The 25,170-nt window shown below is 41.8% G+C and overlaps 1 protein-coding gene across 3 annotated transcripts in view; it reads right to left on the bottom strand.

Annotated features, from left to right (window-relative positions):
* Col14a1 (collagen type XIV alpha 1 chain) overlaps positions 1–25,170 on the bottom strand; it is a 196,317-nt gene that overhangs the window by 158,689 nt on the left and 12,458 nt on the right. For all 3 annotated transcript variants that reach the window (XM_040730425.1, XM_040730423.1, XM_040730424.1), the window contains exons 2-5: positions 17,178–17,302; positions 8,775–8,891; positions 5,193–5,336; positions 204–293 (exon numbers count right to left, since the gene is read on the bottom strand). In XM_040730425.1, the coding sequence (XP_040586359.1) occupies positions 204–293; positions 5,193–5,336; positions 8,775–8,891; positions 17,178–17,265 (439 nt within the window). In that variant the 5' untranslated portion in view covers positions 17,266–17,302. The remainder of the gene's footprint in view (positions 1–203; positions 294–5,192; positions 5,337–8,774; positions 8,892–17,177; positions 17,303–25,170) is intronic.

Here is a 25,170-nt window from a genome sequence, read left to right as displayed (position 1 = left end):
TGTGTGTGCCTGTTTAGTCATAGAAAAGTGAATGGAAGACCCCCCAAGCAAATGCCGACAGCCATTGGGAAGGTGAAAAGAACCTGTGGCAATCTTCATAACATACTGTATTTCTCTGCTGCTGAGCCCAACAACTATGCATGTTTCATCTGTACAAGTAAGCCAGGCACGCCCGAAGTGAGTTAAACACATAAATAGCTAACCTTCCGGTGAAGTTGGTTTACTTCCATTTCCTTTGTCCACAGCCTTGACTCTGGGCTTTGCTGGATCCTTTCTTTTCTCTAAATCTTTAACTAGAAAAAAAAAGACAGGAACATGTGGTATTAATGTCTTTAAAAAGAAGAAGAAACGAAAAAGACAATGTGGGACATTACACAATGGAGTAATACTCAGCTCCTAAAAATGAATGACATCATGAAACTTGCTGGCAAACGGATGGAACAAGAAAAGATCATCCTGAATGATCCGGGTAACCCAGACCCAGAAAGACTAACGCACTCACTCATAAGTGAATATTAGCTGTAAGGTAAAGGATAATAACCATGCTACAATCTACAGACACAGAGAAGTTGAGCAACAAGGAGAAAGGGGCAACACATGGATCTCCCTGGGAAGGGGAAATAGAATAGGTATCTGATGGACTAGGGGAGAGATGGGGGTGAGGATGGGAACAGGAAGGACAGGTAGGGGGACAATGGAGAGAGAATACTGGGAGAGACAACTGAAATTTTGGGGCATCTCTTAGATGAGCTAAGAACCTAGAGCAATGGAAACTCCCAGGAATCTTTGAGGGTGACCCTAAGACTTCTAGCAATATGGGACACAGAGTCTAAATTGGCCATCTCCTGTGCACAGGCAAGACTTCAATTGGAGAGACTGGGAGACACCAACCCAGACACAAATTCTTAGACCTACAATTTGTCCTGCCTGTAATATGTACTGGGGTAAGAATGCCGAAGAATCATGGGAGTGACCAACCGATATCTGACCCAGTTTGAGATACCTTGGGAGGGAGTTCACCCCTGAGGGCCAAGCCCCAGAAGCAGGATACCCCAGAGACCTAGGATAGAACTAAATATGACTAGCAAAAAGTAGAGCAAAATAAAATGTCAATGAAATAATTCCTAATGATATTCTGCTATACTCATAGATTGGTGCCTAGCCCAACTGTCATAAAGAGGCTTCCCCAGGCAACATATAGAAACAGAAACAGAGACCCGCATCCAAACATTAAACAGAACTTGGGAATCCTGTGGAAGAGGGGAGAAGGATTGTGGGAACCAGTGGGGTCTTGGTCACCAAAGAAAACCCATAGAATCAACTAACCTGGGCTCATAGGAACTCACAGAGACTGAACTGACAACCAGGAAACATGCATGGGACTGACCTAGGCCCTCTGCGCATATGTTACAATTGTGTAGCTTGATCTTCTTGTGGGACTCCTGACAGGGAGATCAGGGGCTGTCTCTGACTCTGTCGCCTGCTTTGGTGACCCATTCCTCCTACCAGATTGCCTCACCCAGCCTCAATGGGAGAGGAGGTGCCTAATCTCACTGTAGCCTACTATGCCATGGCTGATTGATATCCATGGGAGGTCCACCCTTGTCTGAAGAGAAACAGAAGAGGAGGAATGGATGAGGGGGGTGGAGGTGAAGGGGGGATGGGAGGAGAGGAGGAAGAGGAAACTTTGGTTGGGATGTAAAAAAAAACAAATAAAAATATATTCAATTTGTTTAACTAAAATCCCTGCAAAACCAAAAACTATTGATAACATTGTTACCACAGTATAGATTCCTTTCCAAATATTGGCCCTAATGTTTTCTTCAATCTATTCATGAGGTATGAAAAGTACTACAGGCTTAAGTCAAGTGTGCACCATGGACAAATGGATCAAAGAAATTTAGTACTTCAAAACAGCTGTAAAACTCATTTGATGATCCCATCCTCAGGGACAAAGGCATGAAAAACCAAGATGCTAAAACATAGCTTATAAAATCGATACATGTTGGCTTTGACTTCTTGTCTCTGGACTCAATGTATGGATTTAGTGTCCATTCTATAAGGATAGTAACTGTGGATATTCTTAGTAGTAATTGCTATGTCTTCAAAAGGTAGAAAACCCCATAATGTTTTCCTCCCAAGCTTAAACAAAATATTTCTCTAACATTTTCTCCACAGGTATAACCCACTGGTAAGGTGTCCATGCTCCTGCAAGCAACTTCTCACCCATGACCTTGTAAGCAACCCTAATGCAACCCATTGGGTTGTCAAATAAAGAAGAAAAGTAGAAGACATCGAAGTAGAAGGGCTTAACAGGGATGAGTGAGGGAGCCAGTGGGTGTGAGGTGGGTCATTAATAGGTAATGGAATGTGAATATAGTAAAAATCACGAATGTGATGAAAATGTCATAGTGAAACTCATTATGTATAAATAATCCTTACCAATAAAAATGACAAAAATAGTTTTGACAGCTAGACGGTAGTGCTTGTCACTTTAATGAGGCAATATTCACAGGCTAACACTACCCCCTTCTCCTCTGGTATACTCATGGCCACCTGCATCATTAGCTTAATTTCCCACTGCACTCTATGCTGACACTCTGCAACAACCTGCCTGCCACTGCTTGGCTTCTAAAGTTTCCAAAGATTTCAAGGACATCACCAAGTGTCAAATTTCTGTACATATAAAGTTCCCTGTGAAAACGCAAAAATGCCAGAGGCAAGATATATCATTTAATTGTTTTATTTACTTGAAAGAAGAGAGCAGGCATATTGGTAGGTCAGCTCCATAGGAGAGATGATGATTTCTCCAACCATCCTTGCCATCTTCCCCAGGAGATGGTCCCATCAAGCCTGTCTCCGTAACACCCCTTCCCACTGACTTAGGCCTTTGCTGAAAAGGTCCGTGATTTATCACCCAAATCAGAGTTATCATCTCAATTCTAGTAATCCTGTCTTTAAAACTCCTCTCTGTCTTTCTGATACCAAGAGATTTAATTCCCAGCTAGGAATTATAACTAAAATTTTAAGATACTTTAACCTTACTAGGTTCAATAACTGAATATTATATCCATCTCTAGACCCCATGCCTCTTTAAAAATCTCTGTCCTCAGTTTTTGCAAAGATATAATTGCAACTTTCTTCCTATTCCTATTCCACTACTCTTTTATATTCTCATCTTTGGCTTCTTTTTCTCCTTCCATTCCTGAAACATGACCTTATACTAAAGTTGCATCTCTGGACACTCTGCCCATAATTTTATCACCCAACAATTTAAAATCTCACTCCTTATGGATTATTTCCAAATCTATGTCTTTCACCCCACCCACACTTGGGCTATGACCCAGGCCACTCACATTTTCTAAAATAAAATGCATCTATCAGCTTATATACGAGGAAAAACTGTGTTAAGAAATGCTAGAGGAGCCGGGCAGTGGTGGTGCATGCCTTTAATCCCAGCACTCAGGAGGCAGAGGCAGGCGGATCTCTGTGAGTTTGAGGCCGGGCTGGACCGACAGCCTCCAAAACAATACAGAGAAACCCTGTGTCGTAAAAACCAAAAAAAAAAAAAATGCTAGAGGTATAAAGAAATCTGGGAAATAAGTTTCAAACACAGGAGTCAGCAGATCTGTTCCTAGAAGGGAAACACTTCTGTGCCACTGTTAAGATGGGCTGATTGATTCGAGCAGAGGTCAATGGAGAAGAGTTAGCTTGGAAGTGTTCCAGAACAGGCAACAGCAACAGCTTACATTAGAATTTTGAAATGCGCTGGGCGGTGGTGGCGCACGCCTTTAATCCCAGCACTCGGGAGGCAGAGGCAGGCGGATCTCTGTGAGTTCGAGGTCAGGCTGGACGACAGCCTCCAAAACAATACAGAGAAACCTTGTCTCGTAAAACCAAAAAAAAAAAGAATTTTGAAATGCAAGTCTCAGCAGGAGCTGGGCTACAAGGTCATGAAGAAACTGTAATGAATGATGTTACCTTCCAGTAGGAACAAAATCAGTTAGAAACAAATTGTCATGTCAGGTGTAATAGCTCACGTTCTCCTGCCTCCGAAGCTGTTACAGAAGTACCTACCAGAAATGATGTCTCTTAAGGTCGATGAGAAACAGGAAATGAGAGGAGCAGAAGCAGTCCATTTCTTTTGAGTTTCAAAATTACAATCCTGTAATTCCAGGATTGGAAATATATATATATATATATATATATATATATGCCGGAGACTCACAACTTCCAGGACAGCAGAGGCTACAGAGTAGGTTGTAGGCTAGCCTGATCTACGAAGCAAGACTGCCTCAGAAGACAAAAGGAGGGAGGGAAGAAGGGAGATGGAGGAGAGGGAAGGAGTCAGAGAAAGGGGGACGGAGCAGATGATAAAGGCACCCCAACAAATCGGTATCGTGACAATAAGCTCACCAGCACAAGGCTTCGCTCTGCTCTTAAAGTCCAAAAGTTGTTTATGTATCAAAAAATTGTATTCAAAAAGAATCCAAATCTCCCAAGACTTGGTCATGACCTCCATTTTCCAGCATGTAACCATGGAAGTTTTCAAGACAGGGAGGTCAGGCTAAATATAACTCCATCGTATAAGGGAGCGGGACTATCAGCGAAATACAAAAGGGAAAAGAAGGCCTTGCAAAGAAATGTATTTCTACATGAGCAGAACAAATGTTTCCCCCCACCCCGTCTTTCACCCGTAACAGTAACAGCTAAATCACGAAATGCATGCCTAGCGTTTGTCAACAGGAAGGCTGGTGGACCACAAGGTCTGGCCCACAGGGAAAGGCAAGTGGGAAATAACCAAGTTTCCATGACCCTGGGGTTCCCTCTGCAGCTTAGGTGGAGCCATTCTTGAAATTATCAGTCGCAAGTTTTGACACCCATACGAAATGGGCTGCTTCTGGTTTCCTATTTCTCATCGACCAGAGGAGACATTATTTCCGGTACTTCTGTGACAATTTGGGAGGCGAGAGACTGGAGTGCCAACGCAAGGGAGGCGGGAGTGACTTAAACTGAAAACCTGCAAAGCTCTTGATAGCTTTTGGACAATGGAGGAACCTCAAGCAGTGTAAAGTATCATCTGAACCCGAGGACAGGTAGACTCACAAAAGCCTATCTCAAAAGCCTCCCTCGTGCATGCAGTATTCTAAGCCCAGAGCCCCAGGCGGTACTTAAAGACTGTCGATACACACTTCTGAACTGGCCTTGGGCCGGCTTGCTTTCTTTGTCCTTATTGTAGGCAATGAGTTGAACTGTGTAATTCTGCTCCATCAGAAGGCCTTGGATGATGGCTTTTGTTGCGGTGTTCTGCAGATTCAGCTGGTTGGTTTTCCCCCCTGTAATACAGCAGAAAGGTAAGTCCGGTCAAAGCTGTGCGTAACTGCATGCTCTGAGAACTCTTACCAGCCACAATTCAAGACTGTTAAAAGGCAAAGACATTAACATTTTTTTTAATTTGGTTGCATGTATTTACAGTGCACGACCCACTTTGACAGGTACCGGATGGTAAAACCACTTGCAATACACATACCTAATGCTATGGTAAGACAGGAGATTGGACCTTGGTGGGTGGGTCCAAACCACAGCGGGTGAGGGACAAAGCACTCCAGTTTATGGGAGGGGTGGTGGAAGGGAATGGGGAAAGGGTAGGGAGAGAGAGGAGAGAGAAAGACAGAGGGGAGTGGGGAGGAGAGATGGGGAGGGGGAGGGGAGGGATGGAGAAGAGGAGGGAGAGGGAGGTTAAGAGAGGAAGGGGTTGGGCGAGAGGAAGAAAAAGACAGGAAAAGATCTGCCTGCCTCTTCAGAGGAACAGCAGGAAGAGAGTGGAAGTGGGCAAGGCTTGTCTCTCTCTCTTTTTTTTTTTATTACTTTTTTTAATTAGAAACAAGCTTGCTTCACCTGTCAATCCCAGCTCCTCTCCTCTCCTGCACCTCCCCACCAGCCCCCCCTGCCTCCCACCCTATCCCCAGACCCTTCCCCATCGGGGATATCCAGAGTCTGTCACTTCATTCAGGGCAGGGCCTAGGCCCTCCCCCAAGCTTGTCTCTTAAAGGGACCTTTTGCCCTGAAAACAGAGTCAGGGTACCATACTGCTTGCCCTGCGAGCAGGGGTGACACACTCAGCCAGGTCCCCAAGGGGTGGAGCCAAGGTGTGCCTGGATGCTAACACCTAGCATCCAGGTGGTAGCATCCAGGCACAGACCCTACTACAAAGTGATTTTCATTCTCGTGTTCAGCATATCCGTTCTGCTTTAGGTAACAAACGGTTGCCCCCTCCCCTGTTAGATAAACGCCCAGTCACCAGAGACTTTTCATCAAAGCACTCTGTCACCTTGGGTATCTAGTACAAGATCACAGATCAGATTCAAAGAGGAGTGCCTCTTGAAAGCACGGGCGTGTGGGAGGGGGGCGGGGGAATGACATATGAGCTGGTTAAACGTTATTAGCCACGTTGGCAGCTTTTCCTCTGCTCCCTGGAGGAACACTAAGCATCCTTGAATCATAATTATCTGAAATCTGGTCACCGCTGTCTCAAGATTCTGAAGGAAGTGCTGGTTGCCTGGCTACTTAAAAGTCTGTTTGATTCATGAAAAGAACTGCAAAATCCCCGTCAAATTATACTGACATCTAAGGCTTTCTTGAAAATGCTTTTGGTTAAATGCTGTATTTCTATGTGAAGCTTCAAAAGCACCTCCCCTCCCCCTCCGAATTTCTGACAGTAATTAACAGTCTAAAATGAAGGGGAAATTAATTCAAAACTTCCGTCCCTCTCACAGCCCTCGGGGAGGTACAAATTAATCAAATGTAGCATATGTTATCACAAAATTTAATTAAATCCCAATAAAATGAATATCTAGATCTGAAATATTTCTTGGTGTTATCCATGCTGCCTGTTGCTAAAGGACAATACTGAGTTTTCTCTTACCAAAGCCTACTTCCTTAAGTGTTCAAGATGTTACGTTTTGTTTCATAAACCCTTATCATTTGGAACTCATCTGTTGGGGGCTAGTGAAACATCTCAGTGGTTGAAGGCACTGGCTGCTCTTCCAGAGACCCAGAGTTCGATGCCCAGCACCCACACAGTGGCTCACGTCCTGCTAGAACTCCAGTCCAGGAGACCCCAGTGTCCTGTTCAGGAATGCATGGGCGCTGTATGCATGTGTGGTACAGACATGCACTCAGGCAAACACACATACATTTAAAATGTAAACTTCAAGTCTCGAGTCTATTATAAAGTACACAAATAAATATTATGTAATCTATAATTGGCTGAAAAGAAGGTTTTTAGAACACCCTGTATATTACAGTCTCTCTTTGGAAGGCGGATGTATTGTTTTATTAAAGCTTTGAGACTTCTATGATAAAATCAATGTTTTACACTCCGTCTAAGCCAGCATTTCCCAATTTTATTTGATCATGAACTCATTGTGTTGTATAACTGCTATTCGAACCCTGCAGAATAACATGCAACATTCTTTAGGAAAGATTAGCATGAAAAAGACTTTGGACTGCCTTGTGGTGGTGACACACACTTTAATCCCAGCAGAGGCAGAGGCAGGAGAATCCCTGTGAGTTCAAGGCCAGCCTGTTCCAGGACAAAAGCTACAGAGAAACCCTGTCCTGAAAAACCAAAAAAAAAAAAAAAAAAAAAGCTTGGATGGTGATTCACAATGATGAAATGTCCGTGAATGTTTTGGGGTTAAATTTATTTATTATACTTTTTTATCTGTTGTGTTAAATCAAGTAGATACACTAGTAGTAATAAAGACAGTGAATAAAGTAAACCCAATGTTCACTAAGAAATAATTTAACTCACAAGTTTTAGCACTGGAGATATTTAAGCAAAGGTTGGGCATCTGGCTTTTGAGTGCATTGTCTCAGAGGAATGCACTGCTGTGTGTGTGTTGTTTTGTTCCTTTGGCCTTCCCAATCAGCATTTCCCAAACTTCAATTTTACAGGAATTCCTCTGCGTTGTTCTTTACAGTTCAGACTGATTCAGAAGTTTGGGGCTGGGATCTCATGCTTTGTGCTTTACATAAACTTCCGGGAAATGCTACGGGCACGCTCAGGAAGCTCGCAGGAGGAGGGTGATCATGTTGTTTCCTGCGTTCTACAGAAGAAACTGCGCTCGGACGCTAAATAACCTGACCTCAAGAATCAGTGTTGAGTCTCTGTATCTCCATCACACCCTTTCAGTTCCCCTACATTCCCTGCCTTGACTGACTTTATCCGTAATAGAAATATAAAACATGAGAATGAAAACTTCACCCACAATTTAATCCCAATTTTATGTCACACCTCCATGTAATGATCAATAAATTTATTCAGTTCGGGTGTTTCTTGTTGCAGATTATCTGCACAAAGTCTAGTTGACCTTTATAATTTTGATGTGTAATTGCTAAGTGTCATTTTATAAAGTTCATTAGTTATGACTTATTCAGACAGGAACAACTATTGTACACTCGTGTGTATTGTATGTTTACCCCATCCATGGATCCAAAGTATTTATTGTATATTGAAACTTGGGTGGTAGGGTTTTTGATATTCTGTAAATTCTAGCCTAACCAGAGTCAATCACAGATGAGCCCAAAAGCCAGACCTTACACTTGGGGAACATTATTTCCTTGATGAGAGGAGAATTTGTCAAGCTGAAAAAGTTAAATTAGACCAAGTCTTTCATGAAATCCCAAAGCAGCATTCAGCATCACATATTTTTAACCATCCATGAATAAGAGGCTCATAAACCCCAGGTAATATGGTGAACTGTCTTTACCTGACGCTGGGGCCACGAGCAGCTTGTATCCACCAAATTTCCCTCTTGGCGCTTTCCATGAAATCTGTATACTGTCGTGGGATATTACATTGTATCTTAACCTTGTAGGTGGAGCCACTGAAAAGGAAAAACAAAATGGCTTAAAGGTGAAAACAATTAGGCTTAACCTGAAAAGTCAAAGCAGCTGGACCAGGCTACACAGGAGTTCATCAGCCTGGAAAGGCGTCCTTTCTACAATGCCAGGATGGAATCAATCCGAGTGTGCTTTTCTCCCAAGGGACACGCATACGTCAAACAGCACTGACCTGAGACACAGGGACAGAACCGAATAGCTAGTCTCCTTCAAAAATCAAAGCCAATCTCGCAAACTGATTTCATTATGTGTGAAGGACGTATTTCCTACTTGGAACTTGAGAACTTCTCTACCTACCTGGAACCATCGAAAGCATGACTTTACGTTTGAAACTACTCCAGGCATGTTACGGTAATAAAACATTTGAGGGGAGCTGGAGACCTGGCTCGGTGGTTAAGAGTAGGTGCTGCTTTGGCAGATGGCCTGAGCTCAGGTCCCACATGTGTCCGGTGGTTCACAGCCACTGTGACTGCAGCTCCAGGGGATCTAAAGTCGTCTTTTGACCTTGACAGGCACTTGCACTCATGTACACACACACACACACACACACACGCACGCATGAACGCACGCACGCACGCACACACTCATATATAATTTTAAAATAATACATTAATGAGATGTTAGAGATAGTGATCACCAGGAAATTCAGAATCAAATGCAAGGTGATTGTGTTTTTTAAACTCCTGTCTACTCCTCTTCGGTGATGATTCATGCGGATCAGGTGTGTTGTGCATGGTAGTGACTCGGGCCTCGGTATTTGATCTTTTGAAGTTTCACAAAAGTGTTTAGATCTCTTTACTTTCATGTAAATCATTAAAACTTCAGACCAGGTTTCAGAGCCCACTGTAAATGCCCCCAGGGTTTCAAAAGAAGTGCTTTAGCATGGACATTTTTAGTATGTAATATCTAAATAAAGTTATTTATTAGCAGAATGTCAGGGCTCATTATCGACGTTGGGCCCGGCCTTCTTTTCTTACTTTGGGACACAGGAAGGAGGAAGACATTCATAATAGCCATGAGGCATAATATGAGCTTAGACATTAACTTGATTCCCAGTTCTGTCATTGATCAGCTAAACAGCCTGAATCCAGTGATCAATTCTTCCAAAACCAGTTTCCTTACATTTAGAAAAAGTGATACTTTCTACAATGCCTAGATTGTAACCTTAAATAGACTAGTTGATATACTACAACAGATGGCCAATAAAAATGTCTTCCCCTTCCTCTTCCATTAGCTAATTATGGAGTTTTAAAACTCATTTAAATCCTCACAGAAGTATGTCAATTGCCTGGCTTTAGTATAAAGGAACCAAGGAATAGCTGTTGAAAACCTCGTTCAAGTTCACACACTGGGAAAGGACAGTCTCTGACCCAAGTGAAATCTATACTTTGCTTCACGGGTATGTGGGAGGGGAAGGGTAGGATCCGTATTAACAAATCATCCTGCACTGAGTTTGATAAACAGTGAATTTATTACTTTTCCTGGTTAGTTTTTTGTCAACTTGACACAAGCTAAAATCATTTGGGAAGGGAGGACTCTCAATTGAAAAAATGCCTCCATAAAACGGGCCTATAGGAAGTTCTATCGGGCATTTTCTTGAACAATGATGGATGTGGAAGGGCCCAACTCACTGTTGGTGGTCCTGAGTTCTTTAAGAAAGCAGGCTGAGCAAGCCATGAGGAGCAAATCCGTAAGTAGCACCCCTCCCTCCACGGCTTCTGTGTCAATTCCTCTCTCCAGGTTCCTGCCTTGGGTACCTGTCCTGACTTCCCTCAGTGATGGAGGTATGGCCTGAGAGTTCACAGGTGAAACAAGCCCTTTCCTTCCCAAGTTACTTACTGGTCATGATGTTTATCACAGCAATAGAAAACCAAACTGAGGTACTATATCGTACAACTATCCAGACACGTGGAATCAGTGAGCACTGTAGGACACATCTCACGAATGAAATCTCTCTAGAGTTGTCCTTAACCATGTATAAGTAGAGAGAGCCATTTATATAGCACAACATAAGTGTTAGTTTTATAGTTTCTACTTGATACGATGGACAAACATTTTCTGGTTAATGGGAAAATGCAATGTTATCGCAAGAACAACTATTTTAGTTTCCAGCATTTTAAGGAATAAAGCAAATGTTTTCCTAAGTCTACAACTCAGGAGCAAGATTCTATGAGGAGCTGCGTTTTTATTACCTGTGGGAAACATTGCAAATATGAGTGAAATGTTTGAAATAGCATTTCTGAGTGCAATCAAATCAGTGGGCTTGCACTTATCACTTTCAGATCAGTGCACCAGTGAGAAAAACCTGACCTGCCTGGGCCTCAGGAGGTAAGAAAGGACAGGGAGCAGATGGGGACTTTGAGCTGAGTCATTTCTAAGAGTTCAGTGGAGTCTGCTAGCTGATGCCTCAAGGACAGCAAAGACGCTAACCGCACTCAGGATTGCCAGGCTAGACGGTAGACATCTATAGAAGATTTCTAGCATACATAGACTGCTGTTCTTTAGATGTCGTGTGAGTTCCTTGTCCTCGGCATCACTTTGAGACAACAGCTAGCTTTCTAAGCTGCCAGCAGAAAACAATGGAAACAGTATGGGCTGTGCTATTTATGAAATGCAGATGGCCGTCTAGAACCCAAAGCGACATGTCTTCCATTGACCTCCTCAAGGAAACAGTGTGAGACAAGGGACATAACGAAGTCCACCAAAGGTCAACCCTTTAATTTAATTTACAAATAGATCATATGGCCACCATCCCATTACAAAAAGTCAAATCACATCTAGTGCCAACAGAAGCATAAATATCCTGACAATCACTAAAACAAAAATTCTTGGATAGACACAAAGCACGCATGTTTTGCCTTTGGGGAGAGATACAGTGCAAGGAATAAATGCTAATTAAGGAACAGTTCTAGATTTCAAAGTCAGCTCCCTCCTACCCCACCCCCTGCCTTTGGAAGGCATTGGGACTTGAGCCAAAGCAAGGACAAGCAAAGCTGACAGAAACACTATGAAGAGTCATAGAAAAATAATTGCTCTTATCTCACACAACAAGAATCTATGTGGGGTTTTTTTCCCTCTGCAAACACAAAGAACATGTTTCTATTTCATATACGCTGTCCTTAACTTCCAGTAAATGCTTGAGTGAGCTTCATTAAAAAGTTAATCTGTGTCAGTGCAAATACTAATCTTCTCAGAAAGACAAAATCAAGTGTAAAGTTTTGTTTGGGGCACACACTGGGAGCCCGGAGAAAGCCAACGAGCTCTTCCATGGTGACATGAGATTAGGTTCAACAGAAAATGCTTGTGTGTACATGCACTTCACCCCAAAGGGGAATGAGGCAGGCTGTCCACCTTTATCTTCTCTTTCCTGAGGCTTGTCACTAAAAGCACAGGGAGCTTTGACTTGCTGTGCTGCAATGTGCTTTGCTTGAAGGAAACAATTTGGCAATCTTTCCATAGAAATCCAGGAGGAAAGATATTTTATATTATCCCATTATCTGCTTACTCGATGGATAATTTTCTGTTGCTTCTCTTCCTTCTTGCGGGACTCTCTCTCTCTCTCTCTCTCTCTCTCTCTCTCTCTCTCTCTCCCTCCCTCCCTCCCTCCCTCCCTCCCTCCCTCCCTCTCTCTCTGTGTGTGTATGTGTATTTGTATTAACTCTCTCTATTTACTCCCCCTATTTTCCAGTTCAGTTACAATAGTGCTGTTTTGACAAATGGTTTATGTAAAGATTTATATCTAATGAGATACTTTCCTCAATTGCTTCTAACGCTGCATTTTTTAAAATAAATTTTTATTTAAATTAAAAACAATCGCATTTTACAGACCAATCCCAGTTCCCTCTCCCTCCCATCCTCCCATTTCCCCCACCAACCCTCCCATCCCATCCTCCATCCACTCCCCAGGAAGGGTGAGGCCTCCCATGGGGGATCATCGAAGTCTGACACATCATTTGGGGCAGGACCTAGGCCCTCCCCTGTGTATCTAGGCTGAGAGAGTATCCCTCCATGGGGAATGGACTCCCAAAGCCCATTCATACACTAGGGATAAATAATGGCTCCACTGCCAGAGGCCCCATAGACTGCTCAAGCCTCCCAACTGACACCCACGTTCAGGGTTCTGGTTCAGTCTTATGCTGGTTCCCCAGCTGTCAGTCTGGAATCCATGAGCTTCCACTTGCTCAGATGAGCTGTTGCTATGGGTTTCCCAAGCATGGTCTAACACCATATTTTACTCTGGGATGCATACAGCTGCAGATATTGTGTGTGTGTAATGCCCAGGACCATATCCCCTTTTCCTTAGGTAACAGAACTCTGGTTTTCTTTCACAGAATGCTATCACCCCTCCCACTTAACAGAGATAAACTATCAGTCAGCCACATTCCCCAGGCTTAGAAATGCAAGAGCATCGGAAGCCAGGCCAAGCAGGCTTCCTCCAGGAATCCAACATATAACTCATTCATGAAGGCTGGAAGTCGGGAGGTGAACATGTTCATGGTACATTACTTGACCACAGTGACTATTTCTCTGATTCTCAATTTTGTTCAAAGCAAGTTTCACAGTATCTATATGGCTTTTCAGAGTCATCAAAAAATGGTCAACTCATAGGAGCTCACTATAAATAGCTCATAAAAATATAAAATTAATACTGTAAGGTGATTTGTATGGGTTTTTTCTTGTTCCAAGTGAAACATGTAAAAATAAGATAAGCTTTCTGGAAGTTCTAATGGATTTTCAGACACCAACCCGGTGACATCTAATGTTTTCTAAATTGGATTTCTTAGCATGCAGCCATAATTTTTCATCCTTCACTTCCAGGCACTGTAGTTCACTGACCTTTCTTATTGTTTCCTTGATCTCCTCTTCCTCTTCCTCTTCCTCTTTTTTCCTCTACATTGGACACTTTCAATCAGCCATTTTTCTTCTATTGAACTCTTGTCTGAGTGTGTTCTATGAGCTTCACCGCCATCCTTCCATGGAGCTATCCCTCTCTAACCAAACCTCTAACCACACCCCAGAGGTCTCTAGTTCTAACTGTAAAGTTCAATACAACTCAAGTACAAACTCTCCTGTCCTACACTTTTTCCTCTAAACTCCATCAACTGCACACCTACCAGAAACACCTGTATGTCTCCCCAAAACCTAAAGCCCCACATTTTTGTCTAGGACTGAACTCGATATCTAGAACCTAAAATTCCTCCTTCGTCTATTAATCTGTTCAACAAATGTCTTCTACGATTCAAACCTCTTGTAACAGAGACACAGCACCCTGCTTTTAGCGAGCTTCAGTAATCAACAATTGGGGTGCAAACATATAGAAGCAGTGACCACACAAGGGATGAAGTCAAATGTCCCATCCATTCAGGTGTCAGTCAAGGAGCTTTAGGATAGCCTCTGGCATGCCCTGTCTTCTACCTGCCTTTACACTCAGGAACACATCCCATCTCTTCTACCTCTGATTCTTGCAGCCACATTGCCTGCTCCAGACACCAACGCCCAGTTTGTGAACAATTTGATATTTTAGCAGCCAGGCCAACTTACTTATGCCTATGCCTGAAACCCATCTAACTCATAAGCACAGGTAGTGTTGTTATCAATATTACCATAGCTATATAAAATAAAATGATTTGAAAATTAGCTATGGTTTAAATGTACATTTGGTTTCTGATGGGGGAAGCCCTTCTGTGTATATGTGTTTGTCTTATTGGTTGATTAAATAAAGCATTGTTGGCCAATAGGGAAGCAAGATAGGTGGGACTGGGAGTCGAAGAGGATTCTGGGAAATGTAGTCAAGGGTGAGTTGTCCCCATGTGATCATGGAAAGAGGACACATGAGGCTGCGTCCTTGGAAAGATAAGTCCTTATAAAAATATATATTAGTAATTATGGATTAATAATTAGAAACCATAGCAAACGGCCAACAGCTTCATAATTAATATAGTGTCCTGTGTGTTATTTGGGATTGGCATGGCTCTGAGACCAGGCTGGCGGGAAGACAACACGTTACAGGTTTCCAGCCTTCGCTTTTGGTCACAGCCCCATGGGACAGACAATGTGATTATCTGCTACACAGTGGCCAGTAAACTTCTTGATGAGTTAAAAAGAAAAGTCTTACTCAGCTGAGCTTTTGAACCACAGACCATAAAACGTGTTCCTTAACTGTTCACTTGTTCAGAATCTGGCTGACAAGGTAGGTCTGGCAGTTCCCTTGGAAAACATTACATAGAAATGTCTACAACCAGTTACTCTGCCGGGCGTTGTTGGCACACGTCTTTAATCCCCGCACTCAGGAGGCAGAGGCAGGTGGATCTCTGTGAGTTTGAGGCCACCCTGGTCTACAGAGCCAGTTCCAGGACAGCCTCCAAAGCAATACAGAGAAACTCGGTCACGAAAAACCAACAATAACAATAATAATAATAATAATTAATAAATAACGACTAGTTACTCCACTCCACAAATGAAGGTTCTAAACTAATCAAGACTGAGGTGGCACTACTAGACATTTTAGTGACTTGCTTCATTCCTAAGGATCTGTATCATGCATTATGGAGTTCAGGGAGTAAGTTGCCTCTGAAAACCTTCTTTCAACAATGTGAGTAAGAAAATCAGAATCTGTCTCCTTAACTGCTCAATATGTGTTCAATGAAGTGGTCGGAAATCCAGCCGGCAGCCCCGGGTGCACAACAGCTGGTTGAACTTGCATGGAGACAAGTTCCATTCCTTTTGAAACAGGTGTGCCTGGCTTTGAAGAAGCAGGGCATGGTGGTCCATGCATTTGATTTCTGCAGCGTTCAGCTGCAGATATGAGACGTTAACATTCCTAAAGCCACCTCGTTGCAGTCACACTTTTGCTCTAGTGTTGACTGTTGCTACAGCAGCAGTTAAGCTTCGGCAGGTTCAAGCATTTGTCTAGTTAGAGCGGTGGACACACTGAGTGTGATGTGCACTGACATCATAGATAGCACAGTTCTGTGTAACGGGCCAGACAGCAGATAGCTTTGCCTTTGGAGAGCCATCGTCTCCGCCATGACTAGTATCTTCCACCACTCTAGCATAAAAGCAGTCACACACAATATGTAAGCAAACGTGCGTGTAATAAAAGTGTATCCAACACAGGAGGCAGAGGCAGGCAGATTTCTGGGAGTTTGAGGCTACCCTGGTCTACAGAGCTAGTTCCAGGCCTACACAGGTAAACCCTGTCTCAAAAACCAAACAAAACAACAAAAAAAGTTTATACAAACAGACAGTGGGCCAGATTGAGCCTGTGGATGGTAGTTTGTCAACTACAGATTTATAAGAAAGGGGGGTTTCTTAAAACGTGGCAGAGCAGATCTAGCTAATACAAAGAGTAGATTTCCTGACTCTTTTTCCAAAAGGCCAAAATAAAGTCCCATATTTGTGGCAACTTCTACAAGACTCTGAACAATCAGTTTGGGTTTTTTGCTTTTGTTTTGGATTTTGTTTTTTTGTTTTTTCAAGACAGGGCTTCTCTGTGTAGCTTTAGAGCCTGTCCTGGAACTTACTCAGTAGACTAGGCTGGCCTTGAACTCACAGAGATCCTCCTGCCTCTGCCTCCCGAGTACTGAGATTAAAGGCATGGACCACTATTGCCTGGCCTACCCTTAACAATCTTAAACTGTGCCCAATTTTAAAAAAAGGACTAAAAAAGGGAACCAAGTTTGAGGTGATATAATATACTATAGGTCCCAGGTATGAAAGCCTATAACTTTAAGACCAGCACTCAGGAGACAGAGGAAGGTTGGTGTCTGTAAGTTCTAGGCCAGTATGGTCTACATAGAGAGTTCTAGGCCAGCCAAGGCTACATGAGGAGACTAAGCCTCCAAAAATAAAAGAAAATAAAATCAGTTTAATTTATTTATTGTAAACTCTATGGGAAATAGATGGGGATGTGATATGCGCGCGCGCACACACACACACACACACACACACACACACACACACACACACACACACACGCTATTGCTATCTATTAACATAGCTGATCTGGCAACTTGCAGCCTTGAACTTCACAGACTAAACTCTGATGGCCTTTCAGATGCCTCTCTTTAATCAATACTCCTACAAAGCAGCTATGCCCACTTTCTGGTGACGTGGTAACCCTGTAAGTGGTGTGTTCCGTTGCTATATTGCAAACAGCTGATAGAATGGGTAAAAGCTAATGGATTTCCTCCCTGGAGACACAAGTATACCAACAAAAGATTGTGAGGATGAAGACCCCAAAAGGCTGAACTCCCAGGCTTTGCAATTACCTTGACCCCGGACAATGGAGCAGAGATAAGCAACTGCCAGAACAGCCAGAATCAGCCAGTACCGCATCTCGCGTTGACAAATGTTCATTTTATGTTCTGCCGTTTACATGAGGTACAACAGCTTCCTGGAAACAGAGAGAGGATGGAAAATGAGCATATGTTGTCATCCAGGAGAAACAAGAGGACAACTGTGACTTAGAATCATCAGGAAGTAGTTAACTCCTACAGTGCTGGGTTTTTTCATTCTCAAGCACAAATTGGCAGAAGAAAGCACTTTCCTCTGAAAAATTCTGTATTGTAGACAATGAGGAGAGTTGGGTGTGGTGGCAATATACCTTTCATTCCAGGACTCAGGAGACAAAGGCAAGCATATCTCTACAGGTTCAAGGATAGCCTGGTCTACATAGTGAGCTCCAGACCAGACAGGCTACATAGTGAGACCCAATCTCAAAACAAACAAACAAACAAAAGGCATTAATATTGTAAGAACCAGAGGTGATGATGGATGACTCCAAACAAATAATGTCTTCCAGACACAACATAGGAATGCACATGTGAACTCACAGAGAATACGGCAACATGGACAAGGCCTGCACAGGTTCAAACCAGATGGAGTCCCAGCTCTCAGAAGGGCCAGTGACAGAGTCCTACCCATTACCAAGAAGCTATCTGTAATTGATACCTGCTGAAAAGGAAAATCTGTTTTCTCCCATGCCAGGAGCTGTTGGCCAACACAAAAAAAAAGACCTCAAATTGATATTTTTGTAAACTTTTTGCTTCATATTGCTTTGGGTACTTTTTTTGTCTTATCAGTCTTGTGCTGGTTTATTTTGATTTTTGTTTTTGGGGAGGAGTGTGTGTGTGTGTGTGTGTTGGCTTTTGTTGTTTTGGTTTTGTATGTTTTTTGTAAAGACACAAAGAGGAAAAGAACATAAAGTTTGGAGGAAATGGAAGTGGGGAGGATCTAGGATGAATTGGGAGAAGGAAAAACATGATTAAAGGATATTTTATGAACAAAAAACTGTTTTTTCAGTAGAACAAAACTTTTTAAAAAAGAAAGCGGTGGGGGTGTCAGAACCGGGTGAGATGTTCAGGCTGTACTGTGAGTCCCTTCTCCAAGGATGTATGTAATTTGAATAGTCTGCCTGACACGGTGTCTTTTCCAATCACGTGGCCCTCCTGCACCTATCACACCAAGCTAATATCTCGCCTGTTACCTTACAAACACAAGTGAGTACTACCTTTACATGGGCGATCAAAGAGAGCTTGCTCATGCAAAGTCGCTGCCCAGTTTTCCCCTCATGGGTTGAATATTCTCCAGTCCTTTGATCTTTCCTCTCAGCTCCTTTTGTTTCTAATATACGTGAACCTGAAACTCTTCCAGATATTTTCTTTTAATGTTAGTGAAAGATGGGGTACAAAAACAGAGTGAGAAGGAATGTAGAGAAAAGAAGAAGCCAGGAAAAAGAAAAATCGAGAGAAGGAATGGAGGACGGGGGGAAAGGAACTCTATACTTGGTATTAATATAAAAGGCCAGTATATTGATCACAATTCTATTTTAAATCACTACATTGGAAAAATTCTGAGCTTTTTCCTTAGAGATTAAGGTGACATTTGTGTAGTCATTGGTAAGGTGTCCATGCTCCCATAAATAACCCCTCACCTGTGCTTCTGTAAGTAGTCATAATTAAACACATTGGTTAAATATTCACAAGACATGAATGTAGAAGGCAACTACTTAAGTAGAAGTAGGAGACCAGTTACAGTGGTGAAGGGTTAAGAGGGTATAATGGGGATGGAAATGGGTACAGTTGTGAAACTGTCACAACAAAATCTTTTTATATATAATTTACATGTGTTTCTAAGAACTATAAGATGTCTCAAAAGTCTTCTTCTGCTAGGACATCTTCAATCATCTATTCATTCAAATATTCCCTCCTCCATTTATTATATAAAATTGTTCCTCAGAAAACCAAAGGAAACTTAACAATATATAGGATATAAGATACATATAAGTAACAGCCAGACAGTGGTGGTGCACACCTTTAATCTCAACACTTGGGAGGCAGAGGCAGGAGGATCTCTGTGAGTTCATGGCCAGCCTGGTCTACAGAGTGAGCTCCAGGACATGCTCCAAAGCCACACAGAGAAACACACTGTCTCAAAATCACACCCCCCCCCGCAAAGATACACATAAATACAGTGTATAAGATAAACTTGCCAGACTTAAAACACACACACACACACACACACACACATACACACACACTACAGAGCTCTTACTACATTTCAATTTCAGATAGATAGTGAGTAATTTGGGGGTAAGTATGCTCTGGGAAATGTTTTTGACATATCGAGGGGCACCCTGAAGGTGCAGGTAGGGAAAAGAACCACAAAGAGATGAAGATGAAAACTCAATTTAGATAGACTTTGTCAAACTTGATCAAACTTCAGAGGGTCTGATGCCAGGCAGTTTGTTGACAATATATTTTAAAACAATATAATTAGGAAAAAAGTTTCCTGGTGTAATACAATCCCTGGTGCACAAAGAGACATAATTACATCAAAATTCAACTCAGGGTACATGTCATTTCTTCCAAGAAGATGGGTTCTGGAGATAGGCTACCTGTACTAGTTGGAGGGCCTTGGGAAGTAGCCAGATCTCAGTCATACAGATAGCATAGAGGTCATTTGAGCTATTGGCCACCTCTGGTCCTGCTTGTGGGAACATGGGGGAGCCTCTGGCTACATTTGGACTCCTAGATAACTCCAGTCCTGGTTGTGGGAGCATAGGGGTTTAAGTGTCATTTATATTGCTAGCCACCTCTGGTCCCCGTATGGGAGCCTAGCCCAACAAATTAACACAGATAACCAAGCTATGGATCACCTCCAATTCTCAGCTTTCTGGATGGAAGAAAATGGGATGTACATCCATTCCTTTGAGAGAACAATTCTGCATGCTTAACATTCCTGGTTTCCCTGGAGATCTGTGGGCACAAGGACCTTCAAGTCCCCAACAACATATAATGCCCAAGTATCATTCATTATTTATGTAAAACTACTGGGTTTATGTAAGATACTGGGTTCTCTGTATCTTACTGGATAGCCTAAGACAAGATAATTTTATTTTAATAATGAAAGAGTAAATTTAGCATAGACAGTTGTACCTGTTCCTGGGTATTTAGTGAAGACAACAGTGACTTTGACTCCACATTAATGAAAGAGTGATCAAAGGAAGAAGTGGACTTTGTTTTGTCATTCAGCACATATTTATGTTAAATTTTAAGACACATTTCTCTGAAGTGCATAGGTTTCCTGATACTAAAGGTTAGGTAGAATTTTCCCCACATGTGTTACTACACTTTATTCATCATAATATGTATCACCCTTTCTGGATGTGAAAAATATTCTAAAAACTCTATCTCCATAGAAACTTCCTTGAACACCACAGCAGTCATTAGAGTAGCCACGATTTGAATACTGAGCACAGTGAGCCACAGGGAGTATCTAAGTTCCAGGGTTTGTGAGACCAGGAGTGAGGAGTTTACACAGGTATAAAGAGATGACACGCAATGTCTTAGGGAAACACATACCACCCTTCATATCAATTTGCTTATCCCTTAAAATATTTCTCCTTGTTTTCTGGCTACATTTCTGATTTAGTGATAAAATATCCTAAGCAAAAGCAGCATAGGAAGAAAGGGTTTTATTTAGCTTATAGTTTCAGGGTAGAGTCCATCCTTTGGAGGGAGGTCTAGGCAGGAACTCAAGCAGCTATTCACCCCGAGGATGCACTCCTACTGCATGCTGGCTGGTTCTCCTCTAGCTTTCTCCTGTCTTGTCCAGTTCTCTGACTAGAGAACATCAATGCCCACAACAGACTGGATCTTCCAACATCCATTAGCAGTAAAGACATCCCCCAATGGATGGGAACCTAGGAGGTCCCTCCACTGAAGCTCCCTTCTTAGGCTGGTCTAAATTTTAGATACAGGCTCCCATCCCTAACCAAGAAGCTATCTGCAATTAATATCATTGGCAAAGGAAAATCAGTTTTCTCCAGGTGAGCCTGCCTGGGATATGGATCACACTTTCAGGCCAGGCCCCAAGTCCAAGAGTAGTTGGCCAACACAAACAAATTCAATGGTACTTTTGTGAAATTTTTGTCTCATTTTGTTTGGGGCAATTTTTATCTTATTGGTCTTGTTTGTATCTTCATTTTGTGGGAGTGTACACGTATTTCTTTTGTTTTGTTTATTTATTTTTAAAGAGAGAAAAAAGAACATAAACTTTGGTGGGTAGGAAAATGGATATGGTCTGGGAGGAACTGAAATAGAAGAAAAACATCAAAATATATTACTTGAAAATATTTTTCAATAAATAAAATCAGAATTGTAAGTATAGAAAAAATAAAAATAGGCATCACAGATGCCAAAAAATAATGTTTTCACTATAAGAAAATCTGAGAATATAGACAACTTGGTCTTCTTTCTTTAGTGAAGTGTAAACATTATCGATGATAAAAGTCCTTCTTCAATACATTTGACAGAATTCGTTTGTCAGAATTGAAAATTTTAGGTTATTTCCAAAGTTCTCAAACATATACAAACACTGGGAGAAACATCCTTATTGAGCTGATAGACTTTGGCTGGATACAAAATATGGAACTGGTAGATAAAACAAGATATAAGGTTTGTTTTGTTCTTCTGAGGCATCTCAATAGGTCATCCAGGCTGGTTTTGAACTAACAATCTTCCTGTTTCAGTTTCCCAAGTGGTGTACAGTGTCTACACTGATTTCCACTCCCACCAGCATCTAAGTACCATGCTATACCACTCCTTCTATCAGAAGGGTTGCTTATAACCAGATTTAAAGATAATTGTGGGAGCTGGAGAGGTGGCTCAGAGGTTTAGAGCACTGACTGCTCATCCAGAGGTCCTGAGTTCAATTCCCAGCAACCACATGGTGGCTCACAACCATCTACAAGTAAATCCGGTGCCCTCTTCTGGCAGAACACTGTATATGTAATAAATAATTAAATCTTTAAAAAAAAAGGTAATTGTGATTATGAGTCGTGTTTGAATTTGATTTCCATAGCCAGCGGATCAGTTACTTTCACACAGCTATAACCAAAACATCTGACAGACTAACTCAGAGCAAGGAATTATTCATTTCTGCGAAGCTTCAGAGGTGTCAGTCAACCATTACAGGGAGATGGTGGCAAATCAGAGGAGTTTGGTCATGGCAACAAAGACCTAGTAAGGGGAATATTGGAAAGGCCCAGGGAAAGATGCAGCACCTAAGCACACACCCCAGTGACCCACTTCCTCCTACCAAGCAGGAAGTCCCGCCATCTCCCAGCTATCTACTTAAACTTTAACACTCCAATGTATTAAAACCTCTGATTAACTCGGAGTCCTTGTAATCTAATTATGTCTGGAAACTCAGAGTCACCCAAAGGCTGTTTTATGGTCTCCAGGGCATGTCTCAAGACAGTTAAGACTACCATCTAACAATTAAGATTGACTATCTTAGGGACAGGAGAGATTGCTCATTGATTGTTGATCTTGTAGAGGACCTGGGTTCAATCCCAAGACCCACATAGATCTGTAAGAAAAGTTCCAAGGCTTTGGATGCCCTCTTCTGACCTCTTTGTGCACATTGGTGCATATGTACACATGCAGGCAAAACAGTCATACCAATAGAACGACATAATTAAATCCAAAACAAATTTTAAATCTTGACTATCATTTTAATGTAATATTTGGTATTCTTTGGCTATCTAACTTTTTAAGCAAAACCCATGTCCTATTCACTTTTTATGTATTGTGAGAAATCTTTACAATACTACTTATTTTAATTTACTTGTACCATTTTTCTAGTTTATTTTTACCTTTCAATCATATTTACTGGATTCAAGTTTTGTTTGTTGGTTGGTTCAATTAAATAATCCAGCCAAATGTTTTTCAGCATGGTGTCCAATGTCACAGAGAACATGACCTATCTCAACCCAAATTTTGTTTCTAGCTATCTTAAATTTTTAATTCCAGGTGAGAATGAACTTTTCAATGCTGTTTTGTGTAATGGGCTATTTGTAATGCAGAAATACATTGCTTTATAATGATCCAATAGTCTAGACTAATACTACCTTTATGTCTTTTTCAATCTCATTTCTATTGCATAGACTAAGTTTTGTTTTACGAGCGAAGCTTCAAAATTTCACCTTAACTATATTGCTGGTAGTTAGTTGGAATGAGGTAGAGATTGTTTTCATGGTTTTAGTTTTTTGGGGGGGCAGGTGTTGTTGTTGTTGTTGTTGAAGTTCTTAGGCAGGAGTGGTGGCACACGGTTGCCATTCCAGCCCCTAGGTGGAAATAGAAAGATCAGGAGGAGAGGCTATGTGAGATCCTCCCTCAAAAACCACCCCGGGACATGGGAGCAGAAAAGATCATCAAGAAAAGGGGAGAAAAACATGGGAGTCAAGGTACAAATATGAGCAGAGTGCATGAATTTATGAATGAAGCCACAGCGAAGCCCATAATCCCATATTCTAACTAAAAACCTAATTTAAAAAGTGGACACTGCTTTAAAATGTATTTGTGGTGACAACTTCATAATTACGTGACTACTAAAACTAGACTGTAGTGGCATCTTGCCTTGCCAGTGAGCATGTGATAGTGGCCACACCCTTTGAGTGTGGTTTCAGGTGCTGACGTAACCCCATTAAAAAGAGGAGCTTCAAAATTGTACAGTTAAAATAAGTGAATGACATGATATGCACATTATACCTTAGGATAGTTTTTAAAGAGATTAGTGCCAAACACTTTATGGCACATTATATTTTTCTTCTTGGTCTTTCACTGCAATGAATTCTTTTGGTAGCACTAATTTATAATTGCAGTATAGTCCTACAAAAGATAGTTATGGTATGTTAAATGTCCACATATCTATAGTAGCCCTGACTTTCAGACCAGGCCATTCTGAAGTAGAAATGACAGATCCTGCCACATCCTTGAAAAAAGTTTTCACTAACTTAGTAACCCTACATTTGGTCTCTTAGTCATTTACATTCTTGAAAACAAGATCAGCTGAACTCTCCATCCCTCCAGGTCCCAGGAGACAAGCTAAATGCAAGTCACCTGTTATAGTGCCAATAAACTGCTAAATGTCTTAAGCTTTCAAATGCTTGCATGTTCTCTATTGTAGACACAAGTCTGCAAAGGCAAAAATAACACCAAATCAATTAAGGTCACCTAATTGCAACTTATAAACTAAGATGAATCATTAGTAACAGTTGCTATAACTTTTCTTGAAGAGCAAAACTGCTATTTACTAAGATTTCTTAGTGTGTGTGTGTGTGTGTGTGTGTGTGTGTGTGTGTGTGTGTGTACATGTCACATTTGTGCCATTACCCCAAAGGCCAGAAGAGGGCATTGGATCCCCAGGAGCTGAAGTTACAGGAGGTTGGGAGAGGCCCCATGTGGGTGCTGGGATCCAAAGTCTGGAAGAGCAGTAAGCGCAAATAACGTCTGAACCAAATCTCTAGCCCATCTTAAGTGTCGTTTGTCTTCAAATAGTGTGAATTTGGCTGTTTCTTGTTTTGATTTTTTTAACATACGTTTTTAAAATTCTTTTTGGGATCCTCACTATGAAGCCTAGGCTGACCTTGTTTCTCTCTCTGCTCAACCACCCAAATGAGCCACCCTGTCTCTAGTGTTTCTACTCTGGGGTCTTTGATATCGGGATGTCTGGATAAAATTCCTGGTGTAGCAAGAATATACTGAGTTACCCTTTGTGTCTCCTGGTTTACAAAGCCTGCCAAGAGACTCTGACGAATGAGTGTTTAATAGAACATGTGTTGCTTATTCAGTACCAAATGTTTTAAATTGCTCTCTTGATACTTCTTCCAGGCCTGAATTCTCTTCTGAAAGATGCTAGCTCAGTCTTTGAAACAGATCTAGTCTAGCAAGGCACATAGCAACCAAGCTTTAGGCT

The sequence above is a fragment of the Mesocricetus auratus genome, unplaced genomic scaffold, assembly GCF_017639785.1.
Source record: "Mesocricetus auratus isolate SY011 unplaced genomic scaffold, BCM_Maur_2.0 Super-Scaffold_100023, whole genome shotgun sequence".
Classification (NCBI taxonomy): Eukaryota; Metazoa; Chordata; class Mammalia; order Rodentia; family Cricetidae; genus Mesocricetus; species Mesocricetus auratus.
The sequence above is the reverse complement of the archived record's forward strand: the minus strand, read 5'-3'. Positions and strand labels throughout refer to the sequence as shown.